The sequence below is a fragment of the Tamandua tetradactyla genome, chromosome 6, assembly GCF_023851605.1.
Source record: "Tamandua tetradactyla isolate mTamTet1 chromosome 6, mTamTet1.pri, whole genome shotgun sequence".
Taxonomy (NCBI): Eukaryota; Metazoa; Chordata; class Mammalia; order Pilosa; family Myrmecophagidae; genus Tamandua; species Tamandua tetradactyla.
In genome coordinates, this window is record NC_135332.1 from 51,609,127 (window position 1) to 51,628,348 (window position 19,222).

General features: G+C 48.8%; 2 protein-coding genes across 4 annotated transcripts; one reads left to right on the forward strand and one right to left on the reverse strand.

Annotated features, from left to right (window-relative positions):
- Positions 1 to 99: 99 nt before the first annotated feature.
- Positions 100 to 10,251, forward strand: TNFAIP1 (TNF alpha induced protein 1). Of its 2 annotated transcripts, XM_077165287.1 has the most exons (8): positions 100 to 302; positions 2,909 to 2,996; positions 3,361 to 3,679; positions 4,282 to 4,451; positions 4,795 to 4,884; positions 4,960 to 5,012; positions 5,855 to 6,050; positions 7,660 to 10,251. In XM_077165287.1, exons 3-8 carry the CDS (start codon positions 3,475 to 3,477, stop codon positions 7,894 to 7,896), a joined length of 951 nt encoding a protein of 316 aa, XP_077021402.1. In that variant the 5' UTR covers positions 100 to 302; positions 2,909 to 2,996; positions 3,361 to 3,474; the 3' UTR covers positions 7,897 to 10,251. The 2 variants fall into 2 exon arrangements, with proteins under 2 accessions (XP_077021402.1, XP_077021401.1); XM_077165286.1 differs by lacking the exon at positions 2,909 to 2,996 and having other exon boundaries at positions 101 to 302.
- Positions 10,252 to 10,948: 697 nt separating this feature from the next.
- On the reverse strand, positions 10,949 to 19,165 carry POLDIP2 (DNA polymerase delta interacting protein 2). 2 transcript variants are annotated; one of them, XM_077165284.1, is made up of 11 exons: positions 18,914 to 19,165; positions 17,475 to 17,556; positions 16,583 to 16,680; positions 15,794 to 15,890; positions 15,552 to 15,627; positions 15,211 to 15,318; positions 14,622 to 14,758; positions 13,751 to 13,777; positions 13,416 to 13,541; positions 11,939 to 12,018; positions 10,949 to 11,381 (listed from the first exon to the last, which is right to left on the reverse strand). In XM_077165284.1, the coding sequence occupies exons 1-11, from the start codon at positions 19,072 to 19,074 to the stop codon at positions 11,267 to 11,269; spliced, it is 1,107 nt and encodes a 368-aa protein (XP_077021399.1). In that variant the 5' UTR covers positions 19,075 to 19,165; the 3' UTR covers positions 10,949 to 11,266. The 2 variants fall into 2 exon arrangements, with proteins under 2 accessions (XP_077021399.1, XP_077021400.1); XM_077165285.1 differs by lacking the exon at positions 15,552 to 15,627.
- Positions 19,166 to 19,222: the final 57 nt, after the last annotated feature.

The window sequence follows — 19,222 nt, forward strand, 5'->3', positions numbered from 1 at the left end:
GCTGGGGTGGTAGCCTACAAGATCCAGAGGGCTTTGCGTCGGCAAGGTCGCCGGAAGTAGCTGCTGTCTCACTGCGGAATACTCCAAGGGACTCCTCCCTCCACTCCGTTAAGGTGCTGAGAATGCCGGTCCTTGTAGTCCCGGTTGCCGCGGCCGGCAGAACGGAGGCGCGGCTGCGGGCGGAGTCCGCAAGCGGAGGATGTGAGCTCACTGCCCCGGATTGCAGGCGGGAGGGCGACTGCAGTCCAGGTGCAGCACGGAGTCGGCTCGCAACCAAACTGAGAGAAGCGCCCTCGTGGATGGTGAGAGCTGGGCCTGCCTGTGTCCCGGGGAAAGGGATGGAAGGGTCTGGTGCTGGAGCAAAAGGGCCCCACCTGGTTCTCTTGGCTCCACCAGTGGGACAGGGTAGGGTAGACGGCGAGCTCGAGTTCTCCGCGGGGGATAGTTTGGGTCTTAGTTTCTCGGCAGTTAGGAGGGTTAAGGGCCGGGGAAGACCCCACAGTGGCCGCAGGAGAAATTGGGTCTTGCTAAATTTCCCCAGACCCTTCATATGAAGCCTAAGATTCACACTCCGGATTTCTACTAGAGCCACCCTCTCCAGCCAAGATCCGCTTTCCCTAGCCATCCCCGACGTGTGACGGATACCTGGGTCCTTCTTTCAGGACTTCAACTCCCACCCCATTCACTGTGGTGTTTACCCTTTAAACTGCACGGGTTTGCCTTTTAAACTTCACTGAAACACGGATACGCCCCCAGCTTCCCCAAATATCCACACACAAAGTCCGGAAGGAAGAGTAATGAGGCTATGAGTGGAAATTTCATTCCCGCTGGAATCACTTTCTGGGCGTCACCCGCCAGAGGATTCCTGGGGCTCATTGGTCTGGGAGGAATCTGAACTGACGTCATCCGGAGCTCAAAGGAATTGCTTTGTAGAAAAGGGAGTAGATTAGCTCAGGAGACTTTTGTCTTCCTCTGTTGGTAAGCCTAAGCCTTTGAGTTCCTTTGCTGTGACAGAAAATGTAGTATGCTTTCGATAGTTCTGGGAGAATTGGAGCTAGACATAAAATACATGGGGAACTTATTAAAACCTGTAAAGATTTTGGGTGGGCGGAGGGAAGTAAGATGATCTTGCCATGCAAGTGTTACTCATCGATTAGGCAGTCTCTGCAAGTGAGAGCTCGTCTCATTCATGCCCCATTCCTCAGGCAGGTGGAAGAGGCGCCCCAACAAGCTGCCAAAGGAATTCAGTACTCCACACAGCACCCACTGTGACCCTTCCTTGGACATTCTTCCCAGGGACCTACCTAAATCTTTTCAGGGATAGTTTCAGTTTAACAGTCGACATGTATCAAATTAAAACATGCACGGCATTGTGCTAAGCACCATTTGGGGAAACCAGTGCACTGCTTTCCAGTGCACTTTTAAGAGATGATGAGCAATTCTAAACTCCTACTTGTTATGACATTTAAATGAGGTGATTCCACTTTTTTCTGTCTCCATTATTACCACTGCAAATCTTCCCACTTGCTTTAACACCCTTCCACTCCAATCTCTTCAGAGCAGCCAGAGTGATCTTTTCAAAACATGAATCAGAGAATGTCACTCACCTGCTTAAATCTCCAGTGGATTCCCATTGAAATTAATATAAAACCCAAACTCTTTAATACTATCCAGACCCTGCCTTCCTGACCTTACATCAAACAACTCCCCATTTCTTTCTGTGCACCAGCATCTTGGCTTTTTTTTTTTTTTGCATGGGCAGGCACCAGGAATCGAGCCCAGGTCTCTGGCATGGCAGGCAAGAATTCTGCCATTGAGCTACCGTCGTACCACCCTTGGCTTTATTTTTGTTTCTCCAACTTGTTTCTAACACAGGAACTTTGCATTTGTTCTTCTGTCTCTCTGGAATGTGCTTTCAAATATCAGTTTAAAAGTTCCCTTCCCAAAGAGACTTTCCCTGGCCCACTATCTAAGTTAGTGACTCCCCTTAATCACTCCATTATTGTTGTTTTATTATTTTTACTGCATTTATCACTTTTTGAAATTGTTGGCATAATTATCATCTGTCTCTCCTCACTAGAATGTAAGCTCCATGAGGATATGCCTACTTTGTTTTCTTCTGTAACCCCAGTGCCTGGCAAATAGCAGACACATGACAAAAGCTAATTCTTATTACTTTTACTCTTAACATTATGATAGTTCTTTGAACTCCTTGAAGGCAAGTGTAATCTCTTTTCATCTCACTGTCCGTACTACTTCACATAATAGACACTTAGTTTTTTTGCCGAATCAATTATATATTAAATGCCTAGAATAGTACCTGGCACATAATACTCATGCAATGAATGTTGGCTATATTTTTTTCAGTGAATGAATTTTGGTGATTCTTTGGAAAGCAAAAGCCATATCATATATAATCTAAATCACGAGGGATGACCTGCCTTGGTCATCCTTTTCTTTCCTTACTCCTTCTTTCTATGAATTCCTGTTAGTGTTTCGATTTCCAAATCACTTAGTTGTTTTTAGATTTATCATCGGGTCTTTGCTGGTCCTTTCTCCCCATTCTTGTTGGGAGGGAAGACAGGAAAAGATAGGGTTGGACCCCCTCTCAGGAAAAAGAAGCAAAAATAGCCATCCTGTAGTTGTTCTACCCTGAAAAATGGTGACACTTTTAGGAACTTGGGACAAGATTGTTGCCAAGAAAGGGGAAGGTTAGGAAACCCCAGCAGGAGCCAGGATAATCTCTGCTAAGAACCCTGTGGCCAGCTCCCTCCCACGTTGCTCACTCAGTTCTCTCAGGAAGCTGCTTTTACTTTACTTCTTGAAACCAAGCCCCAGAGGTGCTCAGACCAAGCACTGCTCCTGTGTCCGGAATCTGTTAGAAAGGAAGTGCATCCTGTCCCTCTAGCTCCTGGGAAACTCATAGGATGGCTGGATACTCTATAGATTTGGCTGGAAGTCTGGGATCCTGGGATTCTGACTGGCCGATTCCCCAGGTAAGGACTTCTGCTCTGTCCAGTCTGTTCTTCAGGGCCTCCAGCTAGTTCCAGGGACTTGCTCGTCTTTCATACTGCCCAGAGCTGAGTCGAGTTTTGTCGGGGCTGGCTCACTCTTGGCCTGGTGAAGTGACCAGAGCTAGGTTCTGGGAGACTGTGCTCCCAGGCTGGTTCCTGTACAATAAAGAACAGCAGGAAAGTCTTTCTTATTGTTGTCTGAGGACCTGGCCTCTGCCACGGAGTGCTTGGGCTTATCAAGAGGGCTCCCCTGGATAGCCAGTGTTTCTACTGTTGGTTTTGGCCCCTCTGGTTTAAGGGTTCTATTGTGCTCACCTCTCTCTACTCTTCCATCTCCTGCTCCCAGTGCTGAGAGAATGAGGCTCTGGCCTCCACTGGCCACCCACCTGTGACCCCTTCCACCACGGCGGAGCCTTCCAAGCCTACCTCCTGCCGTGTGGTAATCTACCTGCAGCGGGAGATGTCAGGAGATACCTGCCTGTGCCCAGCCTCAGGGGCCAAGCCCAAGCTAAGCAGCTTCAAGGGAGGAGGCCTGGGTAACAAGTACATCCAGCTCAATGTGGGGGGCTCCCTGTACTACACCACCGTGCGGGCACTCACCCGCCATGACACCATGCTCAAGGCCATGTTCAGCGGGCGCATGGAGGTGCTGACTGACAAAGAAGGTGAGAAGGGGCCTACTGGGTAGGGTGGGGAGAGAGGGAGGAGTTCCTGAGGAAGTGACTTCAAGGCACGGCTTAAGCCTAGCAGATCTGAGATCTGGATTCACTGTTCCTATTCACCTAGAATAGGACTTCTGGAGTTGTTAGTAGAGCTTCACAATTCTTTAAAATTGTACATGAAATGTTACATGTTTATGCATTTTTCCAGGGAGAACTTCTCATAGGACTTGATTTCATAAGAATCATTGCATAGTGACTAGGCAGTGGACATAAAGGAAGCAGAGCCTGGTGGTTTCTGTGTTGCAGGGTGCTGGCCTAAGCTCTCCTGAGCTTAGACCTCTGTGGACCACAGCAGGGCCTGGAAGGCCTGTCTCTCCCATGGTTTGTGCCAATTCTTCATTTCAGGGAGGAGGGTTAAGGAGCATCCATGGGCCTGAGAGCTAGACGTTCCATCCCCACTTGTCACCTCTGTGCCTTGGGCCTATGCTGTGTACCTCCTTTCAGCACCTGCCACCAGGCTCACCCAGGTGTCCTTTACCTGCCTCCTGTTTCTGAGGCACCTTGAAGCAAACAGTAATTCTCTGGGGTCTGGTTTCAATCCCTAGGCTGGATCCTCATAGACCGATGTGGAAAACACTTTGGTGCCATTTTGAATTACCTCCGAGATGATACCATCACCCTCCCTCAAAACCGGCAAGAGATTAAGGAACTGATGGCTGAAGCAAAATATTACCTCATTCAGGGGCTGGTAAACATGTGCCAGACTGCCCTCCAGGTAGGGAGCAGAGTTGGGATGAGTTGATGAGGTTGGGAGTCATCCCCTTCTTCAAGGACCTAAAGGTCCAGTTCCTGGAAACCAGTGTGGAGGTATGTCCAGTGAGTCCAAAGCTATTTAAATCCAGCTAGCCATCTCCTAGACAGAGGGCCTGAAGGACCTATGCAGTGTGAACTGGCTCTGCTTCTAGTTATTTGCTGAAATGGCTGAATTTGGAGTTTTCAGAAATGGGGTTTACTTGCCAGTGAGCAGCGAGGTATTTTTGTGGCCATGGCAGGGGGAATCTCATGGCCTGGCTTGGCCGGGCAAGCAGAAGTACTCTCTGCTCTGTGTGCCCCCCCAGGACAAGAAGGACTCCTACCAGCCTGTGTGTAACATCCCCATCATCACATCTCTGAAGGAGGAGGAGAAGCTCATCGAAGCCTCCACCAAGGTACTGGGGTCTCTGAAGGCTGCTGGGGTGGGGGGGGAGTGCCCAGCCCAGACCTCACTGTCTCCTCCCCCACAGCCCGTGGTGAAGCTCCTGTACAACAGAAGCAACAACAAGTATTCCTACACCAGGTAGAGTGGGGGCTTCTGGTGGGGGGTCATGGAGAGGGTCTACAGACGCAGCTGAAAGGGCTAAGCAGACAGAATGGAAGTTGAGCAGTAGACCCAAGGAAAGCTGCTTGCTTTCCTGGCAAAGTGGGTATGGGTCTGGGTCTCAGAATAGGTTGCAGTAAGGACAGAAAAAGAGTTCCTCAGGGCAGAGGTATTTGGAACTTGGTGCAGGGCCCTAGCTGACATTTAAACAATGTAACATGGAGTGCTTCTTACCATGTGTCATGTCAAGCATGCCAGATGTTCTCATATGTATAATCTTACACATGGAGAGGGGTGCTGGGAAACCAGTAGGTTGTGGGGGGCAGGGGAGAGGAGAGGGTCCTCCTAAGCCAGCCTTGTGCCTCACAGTTGGGCTATTTTCCCACTCCCTTCCCGGGATCTTCTCAGCAGGCCAGTTAGGTATACCCAGGTGGCTGTAGGCTCAGAGTCCAAACCCTGCTCCCCTCCCCCCATGACTCCCTGTGGGCAGGCACATTGCCAGTGTCACCCCTACAGCAAGGGAAGGTATTTCCCCTGCTGAAATAGTAGCAAACCTCCTCTTTTTCTTGGCTTCATGAGGGGAGATCTCTGTCCCTTAATTCCTTCTGCTTTAATTCAAGCCAACTCAACTTACTCCTTTTCCTCACAGACCCCCAAACCCAGAGGGACCCAGTGGCCCTTTCTCTTCCTGTCCCCCTAGCATCTTGACTTTTCATCACTTCAGCATGACAGGGGGAGGGGAAGATAGGCAGCTAGAGCTAGATTCTCCTGTTGTGCTAGCAACTCATTCCCAGGCCTTCTGGCCCTCATGGGTTTTTCAGCAACTCTGACGATCACTTGCTGAAAAACATCGAGCTGTTTGACAAGCTGTCCCTACGCTTCAACGGCCGTGTGCTCTTCATGAAGGACGTCATCGGTGATGAGATCTGCTGTTGGTCCTTCTATGGCCAAGGTCGCAAGCTGGCAGAGGTGTGCTGCACCTCCATCGTGTATGCCACAGAGAAGAAGCAGACCAAGGTTGGGGGGGCTTCCCTCTGCTTGGGTAGGGCAGGACATACACCAGCTGGGGAGAGGGCCCAATCAGTACAGCACTACAAGGAGCAAAAAAGTGTATGCATTTTGCTGTCTTTCTTTCACACAGTAATGTTGCTGGATGAGTACAGAAGCCAAAATGAGGGATTTTGGGAATGGAATGGGAATTATTTGTCCCAGTCAGTGAGAAACAGGGGCCATTGAGCAGGGAGCATCCAGACATGGTGGGAAGAATTGGGTCTTCGGAATTGGCTGATTCAGGTTTGAGTTCTGGTTCCACCATTTATCAGTTTTCTGATTTTGGTTGAGACATGTAAACCATCTGGGCTTCAGTTTCCTCTTTATATACATGCAGATGATAGTTCGAATTTAACAGAGATATTACAAAAGTGAATCTTAAGAGAAACAGTCTGGTGTAGTGAAAATAAGTTGGACTTCTGAGTTAGACAGAATGCTATTCCAGTCTCCAATCTGGCACCCAGTAGTTGGATGTTCCTGGTCACCTGACTCAACCTCTGCCATAATAGCACAAAGCCAGGCATGTGTGAGAGTGGATAGTTGATAGTATAGTTTCAGCTCACCCCCTTTCTGCTGGGCTGCAAGCAGGTGTCCTCCCCAGTCTGTATGTTAAGGAGACAGCAGGGATTTGCTGGGCTGGAATGGCAATTCATCTGGGGAAGAGTTGCATAGGTGTGAAGTGTCCAAAGTAGCCACACTTTTGTAGCACTTTTGCCCCCAGACTACTGAAGTGCCTCCAGTTGGGCAGCCTGCCTTGGCAAGGACCGCTTACAGGAGACAGTTTTGTTTCCTATGTCTTTTAACTTCTGGTGATGGAGGTAAGAGGGGGAGGGGTGGGACAGTCAGCATGGGTGACTCCAAGTATTCGGTATCAGGGAACCAGGCCTCTGTTGGAGCTGGTTAAGCCGTGGAAGTGGCGGCAGCACCTGTTACCTTCCTCAGTGCTTTTTCTCTCATGAACTCAGTGCTTTTTTTCTCTCATGACCCCTCATATCACACATGGGAAACCTGCATGGCTAGAGCCATTCTTCCCATTTGACAGATGAGAAGACAGCAGCTTAAGAGGACAATGCCAAGCTTGGCTAGAATTCAGGTCTTTTGTTGACAGCTTTTTTGTTTATCTGTTTATTTACTGTCAGGTTCTCTGCTAAGCAGTTTACATCTTTCACGTAATGTTTACAGCTTTCTGAGGTAGATATTAACCATTATTTTACACATATGGAAACTGAAGTGCTGAAAAGTTAAACCCAGAGTTCCACGGCTACAAAGTGGTGGAGCTGTATTTATACCTGGCCTGGCCACAAGCACAAATCCCTCACCTCTGTGCATATTAGTCCACTGGCCTTGGCTTAGGGGTTGGGGAGGAAAGAGGTAGTACTATGTACCTATATGTCAGTAGAGTACATCTGTTCATAGCTTCTTAAAAGGAAAACCTGCCCACCTCATGAGACAAAAAGCCATCTGCCTTGTGAGAGTGTCACGGAGGTTTTGTGGAGCCAGCAAAGAGCCAAGAGGCTGGACTGCTGTTTCCTCTGGGAGGAAAACTCATTCCATCCTCTTGTCCCTCTCACCCCAGGTGGAATTCCCAGAGGCCCGAATCTATGAGGAGACACTCAACGTCCTACTCTATGAGACCCCCCGAGTCCCTGACAACTCCTTGTTGGAGGCCACAAGTCGCAGCCGCAGCCAGGCTTCCCCCAGTGAAGATGAGGAGACCTTTGAACTGCGGGACCGTGTCCGTCGCATCCATGTCAAACGCTATAGCACTTATGATGATCGGCAGCTGGGCCACCAGTCTGCCCATCGGGACTGACAAGACTGTCAGGAAATCGGGCACAGGAGGCCATGTCTACCTTCCTATTGGAACCTGCCCCATTGGTCATCCCCCACTGCTGCTAGCATGACAGGCCCTGCCTGGGAGATCAGAGGGCCTGGGCAGGGGAGAGACAAATTCCTTTGGCCGGGTCCCTAGATCACTTCAAGATGACTGAGTGCTGTCTCTCTGCTTAGCATTTCCCTGCCTGCCTGATAAGCAGCTTCTGCCCCATGGGTGAACGTATTGACTCACCTCCTGCTAGGAACGTTCCCCTAGACCCTCTGCTGAGGGCCTCTTTCTTCCACTGAAGAGCTTACATCTTAGGCTTCAGCTGAGCCTGGGGAACAGGGGTTCATTCTGCAGGAAAGGTGGCTTCTGGTGCTGTGGAGGCACAGCTTCTTGAAGGGCAGTACTCCTTTTTTCCTAGGTGTTTAAGCACAGCCCTAGGTGAGTTTCTTTGTTTTTTTAAACCTAGGGAATGAATAGTTTAAGCATAATTATGAAGGGATTGGCTATTTCTGCCACCCCTCCAGGGTGCCAAGAACCTGGGGAAAGCAGAACCCTTGGCCCTTCTTGATGCCTTTAGGGTCTGTTTCTTTAAAGCACTTTTAGCTTTTATTCAGATTTGTACTCTGCCCTGACTCATGTCTTATATTTCTAACCCACGTCCCCTCTTAACTTTAGAATTAGTCTGAGGGGAGGGAAAGAGAGGAAGCAATAAAAAATAAATTCATCAGCCACAGTCAAGCAGCCAACCCAAAGAGCCCCAAGGAAAGAAGGATGCCTAAGTTGGGACATGTGGTCCTAATGGCATCTCTGTGAGAAAAGACATAACCTACATCTTACAGTCACATAACTGACTCCTAGAGTCTACCATGACTGTTCTTTTGCACTTGAGTACCCTTGGCCCTAAGGCATGTTGTCTTCACTGTAAAGCCAACGAGCCACTGAATAGGGGCCGGGAGCATGGGACACAACAGGAAAGCTGAGGGGCCTGTGGGCACTGCGTAGTGCATGCCCATGCACAGAGGGCAGCCCCTATAAAGAAGTGGCACAAGCTTGGCCATACTTAACTCTGTCCCACCCCACCCATGCAATCAGCTGTTGTCATGGATGGATAGTTCTTTGGAGGGGTGAGTCTCCAAATACAGGATAACATGAGCAGCCTTAGCCCTTTGAAGGCCTTCATCCCTTTCTTGCTGGGTGGACTTGAGTTCCTCTTTGGGTCTTTAGTTTTCATTCCCTTCTTTTGTTATTGGAGCTTGGGAGGCAGCTTATCTGAATTATTTTGCAAAGGAATGCTTTCAGGGAGGGAGCTGTTCAGCCAGCCCAACAAAGCAGCAGTCACTCAGCACTATCCCCTCTGCTTTGGATGAAACAGGTTATCAAGTTCAACCCTCTTGATAATTCTTGCTATAGCTAAGTGGCTGTTCATGGCCTAAACTCCACAGAGCCTACAGGCAAATGCCAGGCCCTCACAAGTACTGAAATGACATGATGGGGGAGGGGGATGTGCAACCCTATGATCAGGCATTTTACATTTTAGTGGCAGTCTTGAATGTATAAACAAAGTGCCCAAAGTCGGGCAGCTTGGTGTTCAGCTACTAGCAATTCTTCCAGCCCTCACTGGAGTAATGAGATGAAAACAGATCCTTTCCTTTGGCTAAATTCAGGCTTTGACTTTGTGGCTTTCCCACAAAGACTGGAATGTTGCAATATCTTTGGCCAAAGGTACGGCCTGTTTCCTCAGCTGCCCTCTTGAAGTCCTTAAATTCCCAGTTCCCCACTGAAGTATTTTAATGTTTATCCCTTGGCCTCTCCATCCCTTCCAGCCAGCACCTACTCTGACGTTCAGACCCTCGGTTGTCTCAGCAGCAACTAGTCTTCCTGAGCAAGCACGATAATCTGGGACTTGGGGTACTTCTCTGTGATCAAGATATCTCCTTGGTCTTAAGAAAAATACTAACACTGAATTCATTGACTTTATCTTCACTTCTTTAATTAGATTTTGTGGCTTAAGTATTGGGAATTTTGTTTCTTTTCCTCAAGCTTTCCCAGCCCCATTCAGAAAGCAGCTTCTGGCTGTCTTGAATTTTTCAACTCCAAGTAGCCCAAATACAAAACATGGATGAAGGTCAAATCTTCATGTCAGTTTCTGAGAAAACTGGAAGCCTGCTCTCAGCATACTAGTTCTGGGTTTTACTAAATTTGGTATCTTGACCAAGGCTTGCCAAAAGGATGGCACAGGTCCTGGCATAAGAGGACTTTTTCTTTATCATGTAACTGTAACACTGTTGTCTGGCTTAGGTCATGGAAGAAAACACTAATTTCTAATAAAATTGTGTGACATTGCAGTGGTACAAAGCTGTGTTTACAGTGAGTATGGCTTAGCCAGCTCATTGCTGTGGGCTTAGCCTTTACATTTCTATTCACCACCCGACCTTGTGTTCTAGCAAGGTCATGAGACTGACTGCAGATCAATTGTCCTGCAACCCAGGGTCCCCCTGGTGGAGGACTAGGCACAACACTAATGGGCTAAAACTGAGAGCCATTAATTCCAGAATAAAACTTCCTCAGTTTAACAACCACTACAGCAGACAGGGAACAGGACACCTTCAATTCTACTCTACACCTCTATGTCTGGAACTTTGTCTAATAATCAGAACAAAAATGTAGTGCAACTCACATGTTAGAGAACAGAGAGAAACTCAGAAGGCAGCTTGGCTTGGTCGCCATCCATGCTTTTTAAAGCTACTTCTCGTCTGACCCTGCCTTTGTGGTCTGGGTGCCTGACAGACTATCACACTCTTGACTGGCAAGCCCATTGCTCCAGGACACCCACTGGCTTGCCTCACTCCTCTGACCCTGATGCTGGCAAGCAAGAGTACAGCTCCCACCCCACCAGGTGAAAACATCCAGCCAGTCCCAGCCTCAGAAGGGAAACATCCATACCCTATTTGGGGAGCAGGGGGAAAAAGTTCCCTTGAAGGCCAGAAGGTAAGGTCAAAAAGGCAACCTGAAACCTCAGGGGCAGAAATGGCAAGAGTGGCCAGGTATGCACTAGTTTATTTGACCAAACCTCATAACCCAAACAACTTGTGTGACAGGCTAACAAACTCCTCCAGGCCTGCAATAGCTGTACACAAAAGTTCCTGGTGGAAGTTTGCTGAAACAGTGTAAGCAGGGCTTACTGGGAGGCCAACCTTAGAGGAGTCCTACATGGGCCTTCCCTCCTCCAAAAAAAAAAAAAAACAACAAATGAAGCACACGGTTTAGAGACCCACTATGGCCCAGGATGGGGAGAGATTATGGGATGAGAGCTCTCCTTCAGAGGGGCCAAGCCTGGGCATGGAAGGCCTCAACCGGCCTACCAGTGAAGGCCTGAGGGAGGTGTCTTCTCATCTTTATTGCTTTCCAGAGAGAAGGGAGGGATCCGGACATCAAAGTGGGAGCCATCAGGCCTCTCAAAGCGGAACGTGCCCCTGTAGGTCAGAGAGAAGCTGGTTTAGAGGAAGTCAGGGCTGAAGACTTGCTGGGTATTGGAAGCCTCATACCCTTAGCTCCAGAACCACAGAGAGGATGAGACAGGCCTGGGTTCTGTCTGTCTGGTCCTGACAGAATGACACTGATCCAGAAACCCACGAATCACAAGAGCTTACAGCCCCTCCCTGTCTTCATGAAAAGAAGAAACAGCTCTCCTGACTCTGGCCCTAAGATGCACCCTGCATACGTGGCCTGGCTGCACTTTCCAGGTTAAAGAATAAAACACCTGGAGAAAAAAACAGCTACTGGGCAACTCAGTGTAGCATCAAATCACCTGATCTCTTTGGCCTAAGTCCTTGGTCCACAAATCACCAGGAACTGGAAAAAGGCAGTCATTAAAAAAAAAAAAAAAAAGACCAGTCCTCTACAACAATGAATAACAGAGACGGTCCCATCTCAGGACAAAACCTGGCTGAGAATTAAGGTCCAGCACTTCTGACCCACAGCTTTTATCTGTGGAGTTGAGCTGCCCCTGCCCCAGTACACGCTCACGTACCACATGTGCCCACTGGAAGCTTGCAGGGAGACATGGCTGCTGTACTGGAACGCGGGCTGCTCCTTGGATAACACTGGCTCCTGTGAGGGTTCAGGGAAATTGGGTTGGGCCAGGTCTGCATACTGACAGTTAGTTCATCAGGACTAGACGCCTCCCCACCAACCTCTGCGTGGCACTATACGACACTCCCATACCAACTACCTCCCAGTACCTTCTCTCACAGCATGGCCTGGTTTTTTAATCTGACTCTGGGAAAAACAATATCAGACTGAATGTCTGAAGGTGCCAAAAAAGGACTCAAGGCACAGGACCTACTGTTAGTATACCCCTTCCAGTGCTATCAAGGAGAGGAGACATTTGAATGCTAAAGGGCTAGGCACCATGCCAGGTGCTCTACAAACTTCTGCTTATTCTCCTGGTGTTCATAAGGTAACAGGTTTGGTCCCTATTTTAGCAATAAGAAACAGAGAACTTTGGTTAAATACTTGCCCAAAATTATACAGCTAGTAAGTAACACAGCCACAGTTTGAACTTAGACGATCTAATTCCAAAGCCCTGTTTTTACTGACCATATCACCCTGCTTCCCTAAGTCCATGCTGCTGACGTGGATAAATCCTTGTTGAATATAGCCCATAGCACCATGCCTTCTTATGGATTTATTTCCCAGGAAACAAAATGGGTCAGTGCAGGGATTGTAAAATAAACTGCCCTTAGGGATCAGCAGAGGATATACACATGTAAGGAGGCAAAGGTAGGACAACCAGGAGTGGTGGGGAAGGCATGCTCCACCACCAGGGACATTCAAATCCAGTCTTAAAAACATCATATGGACAGATGAGAAAAAAAAAAAAAGGATAAAAGTTAAATAATACAGGGTAAAAAAAATAAACGGTAAAAAAAATTGGGTGGAGACACTGGTAATCAGTGGAGGAGGTGGGGGTATGGGATGTATTAGTTTTTCTTTTTGTTTCTTTTTCTGGAGTGATGCAGATGTTCTGGAAGTGATCATGGTGATAGGAGTGCAACTGTGTGATGATATCGTGAAACATTAATTGTATAGTATGGTTGAACTGTATGTGATGATTTCTCAATAAAAATATTTTTAAAGAAAACATCATATATGTCAACAAAACTCTACAATCCCTCGTGGTAAAAACGAAGAAGCTTTGATGTCAGATTCACCTGGATTTAAATACAGGCCCTGATACCACTAGCTATGGGATCATGGGCTAGTTATTTACCTTCTCAGATTCACTCTCTTCATCTGTGAAATGAGTTGTAAGAAAACCGTCTCACAAGGTTGTTGTAAGCAATAGATTAAAAAAAGTCTCTAAAGTACATGTTTCTAACCCAAACAGCCCAATGCATTGCCACAGTGAGCCCGTCCCTAGCCACAGAGGAGGAGGAAATCATGCTCTAAGCCCCCAGTTCTGCTCAGCAGGACCAGAAGCTGGGCATGAGGGCCGGGGTGCTCACCCTGCCCACCACCCCGCGGCCTCGCACTGTCTCCAAGGTGCCCGACAGGCTGAATATCCTCCAGTGCCGCTCCCGGAGCTGTACCACATCACTGTCCAGGTTTTCCAAGCGGATGCAGTAGCGCCACTATAGAGGGTGGGGAAGAATTGGTGTCTGAGAAAGAACTAGACCATAGGCTAGGTTGCCCAGAATTCCACGGAGAGCAAAAATCACAAAGGCTAACACCTGTGCTGCACAACGTCCACCTCCACCAGGAAGTCCACTCCCCCACCTCCCACTCCAGCCTCCCAAGCACACCGCCAAGTTCCCTCCTCCACGCTGAGGGACACACTCACCCAGTAGACGTGGGAATTCTGGGCTTCCTAGTGGAGGGGGGAGGGGTGAGAAACACAAAGATTTAAGTTCCAGAGGATAGACCAAGTCTGTTCCAATCAACCCCTCTCCAGTGAAGCAAGATTATTCCAGAAATGTTACAGAGAGAGCAAAACTGGGAATATCTGCAGGATGATGATGATGACTGAGCTCTTTCCCACAAGCCCACAGGGAAACAACCTCCTCTGTGTCCATCTCTGGCCTCCCTCCTCCTACTCTCATCAAAATTGCCAACAGAGCTGGATGCCAACCAAAATAGCTACTGGCTTCTAACTTTTCTCACCACCCTCCCTGCCAAGCCAACCTCCTCCCACTGGTGGTCCAGGCTGCTACCCTCCTCCTCTGTCCTCCCACAGCCCTCTCTTACTGCAATATTTTGTAATTGTACACTGGTCTCCCCCCCTACCATGAGGTAGTACCTGGAAGGCAGAAACAGTGTTTCATTTATATTTGTATCCCCAGGGCCTAGTTTACAGCCAGGGAAGAAACAGCTCAACAGATGTTCAATGAGTGCATAAAAAGTATCCAGATCAACCTACACTGATTTAAACAAGTTTGCATGTATTTTTTCATAACCATGGCTCCCTTCGAGCCAAAAGGGAAGAGTTAACCTGGAGGAGTCATTTCTGGGTCCCATGAGAGGTACCAGTATCTGTGGATTTTCCCATCTCTAGGTTTTTGTGTCAGCCATTGCCCACCCAACACATGTAGCACTTGAGAGCAGAACCACAGGGATATGGTTTAAGTTGAGAACCTGCCCCAGCAGTCACATTGGGGATATCACACAGGATCTGAGGTCTACCTTGAGGGACGGGACCTAGGCTGGGCACATACCCGCATGCCCATGTAGAAGGGGATGACAGTGACACGGATGTTTTCGGTTGTTTCCCGGTGAACATCAGAGAGCTCCAGCCAGGGGTGATTCTTCTCCTGCCAGGCCCGTAGTGTCTCTCGAGCCACAAAAGGGGGTGCTGGGGCAAGAGACACCGGGTCAGGCCAGGCCAGGATCCAGAGCATTGCAACTAGGTTCTGCCTGTTGGGCACTCACTCTCCAATTGCTCCTCCTAGAAAACCCTTCCCACCACAGCCCAGGGGAACAGAATGCCCCCAAATGAAGCAAAAGTACAGGCTGGAAGAAGGCACAGAGTTGCCTACCAAGAATACACCCTGAGCAGGTAGTATGATATCACGGGAAGTGAACTGTCCTGGCTTTTAGACCTAGCTCTAACACTAACTAGCAACCTTGAGCCACTTACAATCTCTGTGCCTCCACTGCCAGGAAGAGATAGCAGCCCTGTACCTGACAAGTCTAATGGGAGGGCTGAATAAAGTCATGGAAACAGAGCTTTGGAATTATTTCAATGATGAGGTTTTTTGATGAACAGGCCCTTCCATGCCAGCTTCTCTTCTTGAGATAGATTACCTTTGGTCTGGTCAAACAGAAGAAATCTTTCAAAGAGCTCATGCTGGATGGGAACCTGATCAGTGGAGGTATAAGGGAGGATGTCTTCATGGCTGACATAGTCCAGGCCTGGCACAGACAAGCAAAGAGAACTGTGAAACTTATACAGAAGAGAAATATGGAGCTGAGAACAAACAGACAATTTCTGGTCTTGTCCCAGAGCAGGATAACCTAGCATCACTCCTCTCAGCATCAATAATTCCTCCCAGTGATGAAATAACCTACGAAAATCATCAGAATCTTCTCCGTGACACACACCAGACCCCTCATCAACATGCCCCATTCAGATGCTAGCCACTAACCTGGGATGGCATAGAGGGCCCGACTGTCATCATGGTTGGCCAGAAAAGTCACAGCTTCTGTCTGAGATCTCTGAGACTAAAGGCAAGAAAGGACTCAGAGGTGTTCTTGGCCACTGTCCAGTTCCAAGGGCTTGGGGCCCAGTGCTAATCCAGGCTCCATTACCTCTCTCTCCCTTCATCCCCATCAGGCTGCAGGCCTTCCCCATGGAGAGGAACCCAGGCCCAGCCATCTTGCTACTTACTATATGTGGACAGTCTCGAGCATCAATCAGCACCTGATAGTAAGTGTGAGTTTTGCCTTTCACCTCCTTAGAGCCGTGGCCAGCAGGGTTCTCTGCTCTGTGGAGTGGGAGAAGAAGCCAAAGATCACCCCAAGAGAAATAGAAACAGTGGCTGCCCAGCTCCCTACCACCTCCTTGCCTAAGCAGGACGATGCCTGATCTTCAGGGGCTTTAGATGCTCCCAGCCAGGGGCAAACAATGGAACATGGAGGACCCATGGCACAGAGTCACCATTTGTCTTACTCTCTGGATGTCTCTTGGTGAAGGGGGCTATGTTGAGAAAATCAAATTGCCTCCTCAGTCCCCTGAGCCCAGAGTACCCCAATCTTCTCACGTCCCAGGGGTTTTCTGTGATCAATTAATGGAGCTGGGCCTTTTAAAAAAGAAAAAAAAAATGTTTTCCAGCAATGATATGATTTTAAGGGAAAAATTCTAACTGAACGTCAAGAAGACCGGTCCCCAAATGCACTCTGGACTACTTACGAAATTGACAATTCAGAATAGATGGGAGATATTCTGGGGAGACCTGAAGGGACCCTCTGTCTTAAAACTATCCCTGGCACCCAGCATCTTTGTCTCCCCAGGTTTATTTGTGTCAAAGAAGTATTTTGGGGCTATTCCCAAGGCCCAAGAGGAACCTGTCTTTACCCCTGGGACCCCAACTGCATAAGTATGCCATCTCTCCAGGCCATGAGTCAGGTTTCCTCTCCTCCTAATCATACCATAATGCACAACATCAAAGAAACTTACTTTTCTGGAGCTGCAGTAGTCACATCCCGGTCATAGAGTCTCGCCTGCCAGGGAAACAAGACGACACCTCGGTAGCCAAAAATACTATGAAGAAAAAGCTGGGAGGAAAGAGAGGCCTCAGTGAGTAGGCTGTCCAGCAAATACATTCAGGTGGGGCCAAGACCACAAAAAAGCTCTTGCCACTCTGTCCTACGAATTCTGCAATCCATCCATCCATTCTTCACTCCACTCTTCCCTCTTAGCCTGGAATACTCTTACCCCTCAATACTTCTACCCTCCTTTCACCTGGCCAATTTTTATTCATCCTTTAGGTCACAACTTAGACATCACTTCCTCTAGGAAGCCTAGACTGTAAACTCCATGAAGGCAGGAACCATGTCTACCTTGCTTTCTGATTTAGCCCCAATGCACAATGCCTAGTGCACTGCAGGCATACCAAGAAAAAGAAATGCTGAATAAATAAAAAGTCCTCTGTACCTACAACAGTTCTAAATCTATCCGGTGGACCTGGCCCAAAGCTGACACAGAGAAAGTCTCACACTCAGAGCTTCCTACACTGCAAACAGTTCAACTTTGACAAAGTTTTTTCTCAAGGCTCCCTCCACCAGCTTCCCACCATTCACTATGTGAGTGGACTCTTCAGTAACGTGGCTCTGTCCTCACTACAGTCCAAACCATCTCTGGTTACACTAATTTGGAAAGAAAACCCATCGATACATCCAAGGCATTCAAATCCAGGTAAACAGAAGCCTTGTTTTGAAAGTCCTGTGGTTTTAGTCCAGCACCAAATACCAAGGCAGAAAAAGTAACATTCAGGCCTATGACCAAATCCAACTCCTTTCAGAAGCAAAGAATACCTTGAAAATGAAATAGGACCCAGCCCAGCACTCACCTGACCGGTCTCATATTTTCCATTCTGTTTTGGCACCTCAAATACACCAACTGTCTCCAAAACTTTGCCCTCTGCTCGGTTTCTGATCAGGAGGGAAAAGAACAAGCAACTGAAAGGCTGAGAAGGCAACAGTATTTATACACCAGAAAAAGCTGCTAGGATACCGTGGGGCCCAGGCATTGAGAGTAGAGAAGGTTCAGTACAGTCGGATCAGGTAAAGCAGATAAGGGTCCTGCCAAACCAAAACAGCCCCAGAACATCTCTTCTGGCTTTCCTCCTTTGAGGTCCAGCCTCAAGGCCCCTCCTTGGTGAAGACCTCCCCTATATCTATATCCCAGTGTTAGAACTTCTCTCCTCACCCTCAGAAGTCCTCCTATAATGCCATCTTAGTCTGCTTAAATGTGTCCCTTACTGTCATTTCTCCTTTAACCCACCCTACTGACCTCCACAGTATTTTAACTGTTCCTCCCATCTTGCATTTCAGTTATGTCCATGTCTTATCTCTATTAGAAACTGTAAGTTCCCTGGGAGCAATACCTGTGTCTGAGGAGCATTTGCTTCCCTTTGGAGCTTAGTGTAAAAATATGTTATAATTCCACATCCATCTCCCTCCTAAACTATAGTCTTCATTCACTCTGCCCTTGAAGAACTAAATCATCTCTGGATTTCCTACTGTACTATCTGCTTAGCATCTACTATCCTCTGCTATAGTTTTTGTTCAGATTTTATATCAATTTTCACAGAGGTCATAAGTCACAAATAGCTATCATCCCTCTCTAGCATCAGTTTCTAATCTCAGTAACCTCTCTGGACAGATCTCCTCTTTCTAGGAGCACTTGAGTCTTCCTATTTTGAAGACGTGAACTTTATGCTTCCTTCCACTTGATTGACCCCTCCCAATATGATCAGCATGCCCCATACACTGTTCACACTCTCTCCACGGCCTCAAACCCCCTTCCACGAGTCACAAAGTGAGAACCAGTAACATTGAAACCTGGGATCCAAGAAGGACCCAAACCCAAGAGTCCAGTTTCCCACCTCATAGCATCTTTCAGAGGCCGTGGGACCCATTCCGGAGGTTATGGATCAAGTCAAAGCCTTAAGGGCTGAAATAAAAGGATGCTCACTAACAGCGGTGCTCGGGGACCCCAAGCCAGGGAGGTAGAGTTCACCCTAAGAGGGTTATTAGTCTCCCCCTCAGAACCAGTGTCCACACAAGCCCCCCAGCTACCGCACTACCCAGGATTCTGCGCCGCGCTCCTTCTCTGCTCTTGGCACACGTCCCAGCGGCGCGGGTCGGCGCCCTGCTTGGAACCCTCTGCCGGGTCTAACTCCTATCACCCTTTGCGGGTCAGGGTCGGGCTAGCCTCTTGGCCTCCTCACTGGCCCGAACACCGCTCCTGGTCCCGGTCCCTGAGCCTCTTCGCTCTGTCTCTCACCGGGATGAGAGGTGCCTCCGCAGCGTCGTGGTCGCCGCTAAGGGGAAGACACCGGCTCCACTCGTCGCACCAAGCAGTTTCGGGCCCCGGGCCCCGGTCAGAGACCGGGACCACCAGCGGCTGCCCACAGTCACGGCCCGCCGGGCCGCAAAGCCCGCCATGTCCCTCCCGAAAACCCACTAGGTTGCTGACACAAGGCCGACCCGCGGCCAGACGGCGTTTCCCCCGCCCCCCGCCCCACACTGCCCCGCGCCATGCCTCCGCCCCCTTGGCCCTCTGCCCTGCCTCGCCCGGTCCCGCGAGCTCTGT

Coding starts and splice junctions, on each gene's coding strand:
- TNFAIP1 (XM_077165287.1), top strand. CDS start 3,475: ATGTCAGGAGATACCTGCCTGTGCCCAGCCTCAGGGGCCAAGCCCAAG. Junction 3,680..4,281: donor GGTGCTGACTGACAAAGAAG/GTGAGAAGGGGC, acceptor TTCAATCCCTAG/GCTGGATCCTCATAGACCGA. Junction 6,051..7,659: donor CAGAGAAGAAGCAGACCAAG/GTTGGGGGGGCT, acceptor CTCTCACCCCAG/GTGGAATTCCCAGAGGCCCG.
- POLDIP2 (XM_077165284.1), bottom strand. CDS start 19,074: ATGGCGGGCTTTGCGGCCCGGCGGGCCGTGACTGTGGGCAGCCGCTGG. Junction 16,681..17,474: donor GAAAATATGAGACCGGTCAG/GTGAGTGCTGGG, acceptor CTTTCCTCCCAG/CTTTTTCTTCATAGTATTTT. Junction 11,382..11,938: donor GCTTCCAGTGGGCACATGTG/GTACGTGAGCGT, acceptor TCTGACCTACAG/GGGCACGTTCCGCTTTGAGA.